At 32.1% G+C, this 11492-nt stretch overlaps 1 protein-coding gene across 4 annotated transcripts; it reads right to left on the bottom strand.

Annotated features, from left to right (window-relative positions):
• LOC131058816 (F-box/kelch-repeat protein At5g15710-like) lies at positions 1-1675 on the bottom strand. 4 transcript variants are annotated; one of them, XR_009359034.1, is made up of 2 exons: positions 1424-1675; positions 1-326 (listed from the first exon to the last, which is right to left on the bottom strand). XR_009359034.1 is itself a non-coding variant. In XM_059211993.1 (2 exons), the coding sequence occupies exon 2, from the start codon at positions 1146-1148 to the stop codon at positions 48-50; it is 1101 nt and encodes a 366-aa protein (XP_059067976.1). In that variant the 5' UTR covers positions 1149-1213; positions 1424-1659; the 3' UTR covers positions 1-47. The 4 variants fall into 4 exon arrangements, 3 of the variants coding, with proteins under 3 accessions (XP_059067976.1, XP_059067977.1, XP_059067975.1); XM_059211993.1 differs by having other exon boundaries at positions 1-1213; positions 1424-1659; XM_059211994.1 differs by having other exon boundaries at positions 1-1163; positions 1424-1659.
• Positions 1676-11492: the final 9817 nt, after the last annotated feature.

Here is an 11492-nt window from a genome sequence, read left to right as displayed (position 1 = left end):
TCTAATCATTTGCGGAATCAATTGCCAAAACAAACGCATTGTTAATATCACAATTTGATAAGAGGATTGGGCTGAAAGGAAAAGCTACACATGATCTCATCCCTGTCTGTAGTTGGGCATTTTGACAGATGTTTCCAAGACCCTTCAATTAAATTATATTCAACCACATCAATGCCCCCCCAGATTCTGAAGCACAAGTAATCCTCGAATCCAATGCAATCAGATAGATCCCATTTCGATTTACTGTCAAATTTCTCAAGTATCAATTGAGGCATCCTTGTAATCTCTTTCCAAAAAGGATCTTTGAAATTTTCTTGAGATTCCAACTGCCAAACAATAATATCCATTATATCAGTTATCTTTAATATGGGTACAACTATTAGGAATAGCTTCCCACAAACAAGAAGCTTAGGCACAGACAAGTCATAACTTGCAGGCATTGGTATAAAAGTGCTGACAGTACAATCATATCTGCAAACCCTAATGCCAACACCCACAATGGGCTCTAACGAGGTAAAGAAAAACCAACTATTGCAAAAAGCTATCTCAGTGGGGACCTTCAAAAGATTTATCTGCCCTGCAATTTCCCATGACTTATCACAAGAATCATAGATTTGCACAATGTTTGCACCCCCCCAATTGGAGCCCACCACTACCACTTTGTAGTCATCTCCCTGACCTCCTTTCCTAATGTATGAAGCAAAAGTCTTGAGCAAGATGGGCGATACTGGAGGAAGCTGAAAACTTGTTTGTGTGACTGGATTGAAAACAAAGAATCTCCATCCCAAGGGAGTAAATTTTTGCAGTAAGAATAGACCTAGCTCTGATCCCTTATAACCACACACAGGAAATGCAGAAAGCGATGTAGTCAACCATTTGCTAGTGGAGAAGCTGTAAGCCAGACAATAACTGTTTCCACACAGAACTAGCCATTGATCCCTCTTTGGCGTTTGAGACCAGAGGGTCAAGAAGTTTTGGGAGGAAAAGAAAATATTCCAATCCCTACATACTATCGGAAAACGCAGCACACACTCTACAGGAAGCCGAGCAAGTATGCTCTCCATTACATGTTGGGGAATTGACTCCGCCCATACTGAATTTTCATCTTCTTCAACTGGAATACATTCTTTGCCCAATTCAGAGCACATTTTTTTTCCAATACCCTTTTCACAAAGAGAGGACCAAGAATCAAAAAAATGGTTTTCCCTCTTTCCTGAAGAACACTGAAAAAGTAAATTATCACATATCTAACAAATTTGAGCTTCAAGTCTGAACCAGAATGTCAAAGCAGAACTTAACACTAGCAGAAAAGGATCGTTACTAAATCTTCCCAACATGAATTCTGTACAGTGCATCAAAACAATATTCCTTTTGCAGAAACAAAACTAACCCAAAAGCTTCCAGGTTATGAGAATTATCATACCTTATTTGTGTAAATCCTTCTGCCAGAATCAGCCTATATGAATAAGTTTCAGAGTTCTGCTGTAGTCCAAAATAGGTAGTTCTCCACTTTTGCTCCAGAAACCAGGAGTAGAGTTGGAATTGTTTTCAGACTAGTGCATGGAATAGTTTGGCAAATATACTGTGGAATATAGATAGACCTTGTCAAGATGTGACGTCGGCACAATTCCCATGACAGCCCCGAGTTGAACTTTCCCATGACAATAACGTCATTACCTGGCAATATCGATCCAGCTAACTTAGTCCATATTTTCATGAATATTAATTAATTAATTTCAATTGATAAATATGTCCATTTTATATAATATTATCAAATATTAAATAATTATCCTAGGAATTATGGATACATATTAATTAATTTGAATTCATAAATATGTATGTTTAAATGTTTGTTTAATATAATATTATTAAATATTAAATAATTATGCTAGAAGTTATCATTCAATATCAATTAATTATGTTACAAGGTTTGAATTTCATTTAGATAATAACTATAAATATAATTAAATATGTATCTAGCATTTAAGTAATATTATATTGTTATATAAATTAGGTACACATTCAATCATAAAATAATTATTATTTGAAATTAATTAATCTTTCATTATAAAATGTTGTATATAAGAATGTTTTATAAATAATAATACTCATTATAAAGTCTAATAAGTTTGATGTTCTTAGGTCGTCTTTTAAGTAATTTATTTGATTAATATTTGATTATTAAATGTTGTATATATGTATATTCTATTTATAATAGTCATTATGAAGTATAATGAATTTGGAGTATGTTCTTAGGTCTTATGTAGTCTTTTAATAAATTAATTTGTTTCTCTTTTAGTTAATTTATTTGATTGGGAGATTTTTTGGATTGTTTAGTGATTTTTTAAATATATTGAATATTTTTTAAATTTCAATATTTTTAGTCACATAATTTAATCTAAAAGGGAGTGGAAGGAAAATATAAATTTGTCACATTTCGGTTAAGGAGTGCTTGCATAATTTCAACATTCATCTTCACTTTATTTTAGTATTTTAAGAGATTATTCTAAAATATACTTTCTATAAATTAAGCAATAAGTAGCTCTATAGGATAATGATGTAACACCTTGGTTTGAACCTTATTTTGACAACTAAATATTATGACAATGTAATTCCTTTGTTATAATGCTAACTTGATAACTCCTCTTTATTTAATTCATTTGCTTATCCTCTTTTAATGCTTAATGTTTAATTTAAATAATTAGTATTTCTTTTTATTCAAGGAGATTAAATGGATTTCACCTCCTAATGGTTCCTCTGAAGTTAAATTTGATGGGACTTCTTGAAATAATCCATGTATCTCAAGAATTGACTCTACAATTAGGGACTCCTTTGGATCGTGTAGTAAACTTAAAGTTGGTATATAGCCCACCTAGTACTGGAAATTAACATGTGTCTAATTATGAAATATATAGAATGGGGTAGAATTGTAACTATAGACACCTAACACCTAAAACCAATCACATCTCAATGTCCTAACATCACCGCTTTTGACTCACTTGGCACCCTTGCCATAACCACATTCTCATCACATTAGCACTAATTAATAGATAAAGTGCATTATTTAATTAATTAGGGTTGAATCTCCCTCCATCATCAATTGTGCTTTTTCATTATTTTTTTAATTTTTGATACCCTAACCTGTGTTGGTGTGTGCCTTGATCAATTGTGCTTTTTACTAACCACTTGTCATATATTTTACCATTTAAAAATAAATCATAAAAATACTAATTTGTGGTGATTGTTGGTTTATTTGTAGAAGAAACAAATTATTAAACCTCTTTCACACATCTCTATTTTCTTAAGGGAATAAATCATTTTCTTGCGTGTTGTGTTTTCTTTAATGGAATAGATTTTTTATGCTCTCCTCTCATTCCATAAGGCAACATTGAGGATCAAAAGTATCCCATTTCTTTTACAATGATCTTGGACTTCAAATGAATTTTTTTCATTCCTTTATTTTATCTTGTAGTGGGCTTGGATTCGATCCCATCAACAAAGGCTAGCCCAAGCCCTTGTGTTTTAGTGGGGTATTTAAATTGGGAGGAGAATTAAAATACTATTCCCTTTAGAGTGCGTGAATGTCTTCTTGGGCTAAGCTTACAAGTGGAGGAGAATGGGTTACTTTTGTACCAAGCCATCAAATATAATGATTTATTTATAAATTATATTTGGACCTTACATACCTTCAAGTTTATTAAGGAATCCCTTTATAAAAACTTGTACAAGCCTAATTTAGCAAATCTTTTGGTTGTTTGGTCTTCATAGTACAATAAATAAGCAATTAGCATTAGGAATTCGATCAAACCATACTTTTATAAATTATGGGTGAACTCACAATAATGGTTTCCAATTTTTTGCCACTTTTAACACTAAGATGTATATTTTTAAAATAATATTCAACTTCCAACAATTATAACTTTTAAACTATTAAGAATTTGAAGATGATGTAAATTAGTGATTTGTAGCATTTTGTCTATAGATTCTAAATATATTTTTTTCAAATTTTTTTGAAGATTTTGTTTTTTAAAAAATTCATCTCCCTCGAAAAGTAGTATTTTATAGCAAACTACATTTTTTAAGAGTGATGTGCCTCCCGAAACGCATAACTTTTTTTCTATAAATGATAAAAACTCAATTCTTTCGAATTTTAGTTTGTAACATCAATATCCAAGGCTTTTTGTTGGTTTGATAGTGATATGTTGAATATTTTTCATTTTATTGAGTTTTGAAGTCCGACAAGTTATAATTAAGACATAGGTTTAGGTTTGAACACAACACTTGTTCTATATATATAGAAATTCATTTTTCTTTTCTTTTTGTTAGAAAGAAGACATCAATACCTAGGGCATAGATATTTTTCAGAATTCTTTTGAATTAGTTTCCTATTTTTTCCAATCCGTTGAACAAAGAAGTTCATGTTCGACGAAAAACCAATATTTCATAAAATTAAAAAAACAAGAACATAATAAATTCACAATGTAATAAAATTATATTCATTGGAAAGCTTGCTCCGAGCACTACCATCTTATATTTTTGGGCTATCAAGATTATTTTATTTGAGCCTTGAACCAAAGGTTTGAAGGCCAAAATTTCTCAGAATTCTGAAGAATTTGGGGAGAGATGTCAAAAAAGGCAATGTGTATGAACATGGGTTCAAATGAAGGGGGGTTCAATCGAACCCCCCTTCATTTGAACCACCTAGGCAAAATAATGGCATGAAATTTCACATAACGGCCTGGTTCTAATGAACCCGATCTTTCGTAACGGTTGGCATTCATTCGAACCCCAGCCGACACAAATTTCTATTGTTTTTAACAATTTACTATAATGTCATATAAGTATACATATTTTTTTTCATTTTTTTACACACAAATGATCAAAATAATTCGCATTTTTGAATGAAAGAAGACATTTGAAAGTTATTTTGAGGGCAATAGTTTGAAGATATTTGAAGGTTATTTTAAAAGCATGGGGAACAAGAAGAAAAGGCAAAATAAGACTTCAAGGAATTATTCACCCGAAACAAAACAAAGATATCGAGAACAAAGAAGGAAAAGATATTATGATGCAAGTATGTATTTTTATTTAATTTCTACTTAATTTTATATGTATTAAATACTGAAAAATTGTGTTTATTTTTTAGTATTAGTTAAATATTTTTTATGTTATATTTTTATGAAAATTAATTTAAATAATATTAATTTAATTTATATAATAATTCTATCTTAATTAATTCTAAATGATGCTATTTTTATTAAATCAATTGGAAATGGTAGGATTAAAAATAATCTTTTTTTAATTAAAAATAATTTTGTTTTAATTTGAAATAATATGTGTATTTGCATTTCAAATTTTGTTAACTTGCTTGTTGTGTAATTGACATTTTCTCTCCCCCCTTGAGTCCTTTTATAATAGATCATGGTTTTAATTTTAAATTTAGATCTTTATGACCCCTCTCTTTCCCATTTATTATTTATAATTTAATTTAGATAGTCCATAAATATATAATTTAATTTATTTTTTGAAACCAAGTGTCTTTATAGTTTAGCAAACACTTCAATTCGTGCTCTAAAATTAAAAAACTTGTCTTTTGTGTCTTGAGCAATAGGCTCTTTTTGTTTTATCCTTATAAAGGGCCCTACCTCCCGAGTAGCCCTTAAGGCTTGGTGAGAGGGAACGACCCAAAGTGGTAACAAACTAAAGCCAAGCTCTTCCAAACCACTATAAATAAAAGTGATTGTAATGAAGTTGCAAGCAACAGATGTTGTAATGTCATAGCGACGTTAACTCGCTGAATCTATGCCCACCTGAACAGATGCCCTTACTAGTGCATTTTTTTTTGTGTTAGAAGCCCCAAACCTTCTAGTTGTTGGGGCAGGAGGTCAAATTTCTGGAGCGGCTCACACACATACAATTCTTAGTAGAGATACAAAGTTCTCCACAGGGAGTTTTCATGGGGACTTGTGCTTGGCTGCCTCGGAGAAGTGAGTGTTGTGGAGGGGAGCCAATGGGATCAAGCACCTAAGTATCTACTCTGAATTGTGTAGCTCGAGGTAACCCCCCAAGTGAGATTCAACAACTATTGTCCTAGCTAGCCCTAGGATTTGTGCTTGCATGATTAAAACAATCAAATGGTTTCAAACAAACAAACATTGTGTCTACTTTGTTTTCAAGTGTATACAAAAATATTTCACATTATACTTGAGTCCCCTTAAAACCTATATTATGTGATACTAGGACCTATTATAGGACCTATTATATGTAATAATACCTATCTTAAATATGACATAATAGAACCTATTATGACATAATAAGTCTTATTATGACTTAATATGACCACATATGCAAAATATTTCACATTATATACTTGAGTCCCCTTAAGACCCATATTATGAGATATTAGGGCCTATTATGTATGTGATATTAATGACCTATTATTGCATAATTTAGGTCCTAATATCACATGTAATAGGTCCTAATATTTGCATAATATAGGTCTTAAGGGGAGTCAAGTATAATGTGAAATGTTTTTGCATACGTGGTTATATTAAGTCATAATTAATGAGACCTATTATGTCATAATAGTTTCTAACTTATGTCATATTTAAGACCTATTTAATCGCATGATAGGTCCTAACATCACATGTTGTAGGTCTTAAGGGGAGTCAAGTATAATGTGAAATGTTTTTGCATACGTGGTCATATTAAGTAATAATTGTTGGCATTTGCATGAAGATTGCATTAATGATATGTTATGTTGTCATTGATGTCAATTAACCGGTAATGATATTGTTGATATTGTTGTTATATTATTTTGTAACCGGTAGGATGAGCTAAGTGAAGGAAATTGTAACCGGTATGTAAGTTTGTGGAGTGAACTAGTACTGCTATATATTGGATTGTTGAACCAGTAAACCCTACCTATTGATTTGATAAACCCTAACCAATTAAGTTTGGTGAATTGGCTATATTGGTTTATGATCTGATGATGAGCGGTAATGATTATGACACATATGATTATTGTATGAAGACAATTTCCAGTGATTTTGGCGCGTTGATGTAACGATTTTTGTCTAGGGAATGAGCAAGTATATTGCATGTAATGCAAAGCATGTGATGAGTTACTGCGATCGATGAAGCAGTGATCAAGGAGCGATCGAGGTTTTCTTGATTGATGTGCAGAGATTTCTATGTAATCCAACGGTCATACTTGAACCAACTTGTTTGTAATCTCTATGAGAATCAGATTTTTGTTGTGTTACCGACCTAATTGATTTTTTTATAAGGTCGATGACGTCGTTTAGTTTCAGTGTTGGCAAAGATAAGTTGAGTGTGTGGTTGTCGAACCGGATGATGTATCTGCAGTTTGAGTAAAGGTAGATAGGAGAATGAAAAGGATCTGAACAAGCAAGTGCAGTGCTATTCAAACAGATCAGAAAACTCTTGTTGTTTTCTAACAACTACAACAGAGTTGAAATCCCCTAACTGGGTAAGCTCTAACAAGCTTGGTGCTATTCAAATCCTCTAACAAGGTGATCCATTAGCTTGGATTTCCAAATCCTCTACCGAGGTTACTCCTTACAGGGTATTGCTTCTAACAAGGCATTGTAGTCAATCCCCTAACCGGGTGGTCCCTAACAGGGTTTGTTCTTAACAGGACTTTTGTAAAGCTTTAACAGGCTAGGCTCCTAATAGGGCGAACTTCAAAAGAGTTCAGATAGTTATCTTGTGAGTAGATCATCTCACTGTGGTTTTTCCCATTTGGGTTTCCACGTCAAAAATATTTTTGTTGAGTGGTGAATGTTTTGTGGTTATGTTCTTATGGTTGATTTGCTTAACTATTTAACTACTTTGATAAGTCATGATAACCGAAAGCATTGAGATATGAAGTTTGTTGATATATGAAAAAGCATTTGGATGTTTATGAGTTTGAAGTTGTTTACTGTTAATTTGTTTTAACAGTCAACCAGTTTATCTTATGAGTTTTTATCTTGACAGTGGTATTACATTGATAGTTCTAAGTTTACTTTGAGAGATTGATTTTGAGATTGGTGAAGTTTGCATCAGTTTTTCTATCTACTGATTCATCCCCCCTCTCAGTAGTTGGGTGGATACTTATTCTTTCATCATACCATTACTATTATGTGATATTAGGACTTATTATGTGATTATAGGTCTTAAATATGACAAAATAAGACCTATTATGTCATAATAGGTTCTATTATATCACTTAATATGACCACGTATGTAAAACCATTTCACATTATACTCAAGAGTCCCCTTAAGACCGATATTATGCAAATATTAGGACCTATTACATATGATATTAGGACCTATTATGCAATAATAGGACTTAAATATGACATAATAGTCCACCTATTCTGACATAATATTTAGGTCTTATTATGACTTGGAAATTTGGTTTCAAATTATACTTGGATTTTCATTGCATTAAAAATATTCCTTGACATCTTAAATTATGTGCAGAATGGGCTCAAGAAGAAGGAAGTTCTCAAGTGGGAGTTGAGGCAAACGAACTTGTTGAAGAACACATTATAGTTGAAGAACATAGGGAGGAGCTTGTCCAAGTTGAACCAATGGAGGTCGAAGGAGAGGGGTCGGGCTCCTTACCTCCTACCATCAGTATGGATGAGCATATTGTGGATCTAGATAAACAGGTGAAGAGAAATATTTCTTACAAAAATTTAGATCATTTACTTGAAATTGATGTGAATGAGTTGAAACATCTCAGTGAAGAACCTAGACATACTAAAAGGAGGTCAATGAATAAAAGTGAAAAAGAAATAATGTCTCATTTCAATAATCTTGATACTACACTAGAGAAAGCTCAATTATTATCAATTGCACTTACTCGTAAAGACTTAATAGATCCACTGAAATTGTTGGGTATAGATACAACAAGTCAAAAGAGGAAAACTTCTCAGCTACGAAAATCTATTGTTGATAATGTTAAGAAAGGTTTGGTGAACATTGGTAACAAATCTCGAATAGTAGAAAAGACCATTTCAAGAAGAGTGGTGTTGACATCTTTAGTAAATGAAAGTTTGCGTCAAAAATGACAAATCTCTTCACTGTCATCTGAGTTTGGTTTTAGTAGAAGGACAATATCAAAATATGTGAAAAGGAGAAGGAGTTTAGATGATACAACCTCAGAAGGGAATTGGGCAATTATGTGTAGAGCTCCGGGTTAGTGCAGGATCAAAGGGGGCCAAAAAGTGGCGATGTGAAAAAAATAGCCTTCCTCACTCGCCTAAAAACGCGAAAATCCGTGTTGATTTTTTGCTTGGCCTGGGTGTCAGTACACCTTGGCCTGGTAATTACCTATGCAAATCGGATATTTGATTTTTATTTGTAATTTTAATTTAAAATATATATTATATGTTACGTATTATATAATACGTATTATATTATATATATATTATAATATAATATAATATAATATTGTATTATATTATATTATATTATATTATATATTATATTATATTATATATAATATTATATTATATATAATATTATATTATACTATATTATAATATAATATAACATAATATTATATTATATAATATTATGTTATATTATATTATAATATAGTATAATATAATATTATATATAATATAATATAATATATAATATAATATAATATAATATAATACAATATTATATTATATTATATTATAATATATATATAATATAATACAATAAGTATTATATAATATAATAATATATTATATAATGTATTATTATATTATATAATATATTATTATATTATATATGTTATTTAAAAATAATTTAAGTGTTGAAATCGGATATCCGATTTTCTGAGACTTTAATATTTAGACAGCGACAGTCCCGTGAGTCATTTTTAACTCACGGGTCGCGCGAATTTGTCAAAATCCGATATCCGCTCCATCCGATATCTGGTTTTTTGACAAAAAATTGCTAAAAATTTGATTTAGAGGTAAGAATTTTGTCATTTTGAATCATTTTCATTCATTTTTTGTGAATGTTTATTTGATTTTTCATTGAAAATATGGTTTTTTTAATGAAAACTAGGTTTTTTTTAAATCAAATACCTAATTGTTTAAATTTGTTAACTAAATTTAATTGTTTACATTCAATTAGGTTAAAAATGGGAGATAACAATGAAAACACTGACCAACCACAACTGCAACAATCAAACCCTCATTTGTAAACCCCCCCTCAATTCAAGATTTGATTGCACAAAATTTGAATGAATTGAGGGGGATTGCAGAAGTATATCATAGGATCCCTCGTCTAAACCCATTGTTTGATCCTCTCACGTCGATCATAAAAAGTATGGAAACCATGACTGAGGAGCACGATGCCGCTCTTTTGTGGCGAGATTCTATGAAGGAAAAATATGCAGATGGCTTGTTGTATAAGGATATCAAGGATCTTGAGATATCCAAAGCCGAAATCGCCTCATTGTTTGTCAATCCCCGTACTGGTCAGCCTGTAGATCTCAAAAAAACAAAACTTTCTATCAAATGGTGCACAAATGATGGGATTGTGAAAAACTTTTGGGATCATTGGTGGATGGTTTTCGACAAACCACCCAACAACAATCTTGATATCCCCTTCTATTTCATAAAAAAATTGTATGCTAAGTTTGTTTTACAGAAACATGTGAACTACTTTGACATCCAACCTTTCCAGGGTGTAGGTTTAGGTATGCCCCAAAATAGACCTGGGGTAGTTAGAGTAGTCCAGGGCCCATATGTCCCCCCTCCTCCTATTGATCCCCCACCTGCAGTTCAGCATCCTGATATCATTTGTGAGGCGGCTTCACGGACCATATCGGCTATTCACTCTTTGAGTAGCCTTTTGGTTTCTCAGGTTGTGTCAGTAGCTCAGCCTACTTTTAATGGTAGCGGTGCATCGGGTGGTGCTAACACGTCATCCTCGGCTCCACACATATGTGTGCCACATAGTTGTGTCATGTGTGGGCATGTATGCTTGGGTCCAGTTGGACAGCCCGTTGATCCTACTGTGGATAGTGTAGATTACGAGGTGCATGAGATGCATGATGCACCAGAGGTTATTACACAGACTGGAGGATACCTGGGGAGTCCTCACATGCTAGAGGCGAGGAGGCACCGTCATCATACATTGATGATGTATTGCTAAGATTTGTGTTTTCACAGTTCATGTTATATTTTAATTAAATATTTATAAATTAGATAATATTAAGTACTAATTTTTATTTACATGGCCTATTTAATAGTTGATGACCAAGGATGAGTTGAGACAGATTCAGGAGGGCACCTTGTCAACCATTTCATTTGGCCTCGATAGCTTGACGGTACATATATTATTGCACCTAGTCGTTTGTATTTTATTGTACATACATGTTCATCATTTATATTTGTATTAATTAGATTATGTAGTAACTTGCATGTATATCTTATTTTACTCTTGTAGGACACAAGCAACACGAGTGTGGTGCA

This window comes from Cryptomeria japonica, chromosome 10 (genome assembly GCF_030272615.1).
Source record: "Cryptomeria japonica chromosome 10, Sugi_1.0, whole genome shotgun sequence".
Taxonomy (NCBI): Eukaryota; Viridiplantae; Streptophyta; class Pinopsida; order Cupressales; family Cupressaceae; genus Cryptomeria; species Cryptomeria japonica.
This window is presented reverse-complemented; position numbering and strand designations above follow the sequence as displayed.

Coding starts and splice junctions, on each gene's coding strand:
- LOC131058816 (XM_059211993.1), bottom strand. CDS start 1,148: ATGTGCTCTGAATTGGGCAAAGAATGTATTCCAGTTGAAGAAGATGAA.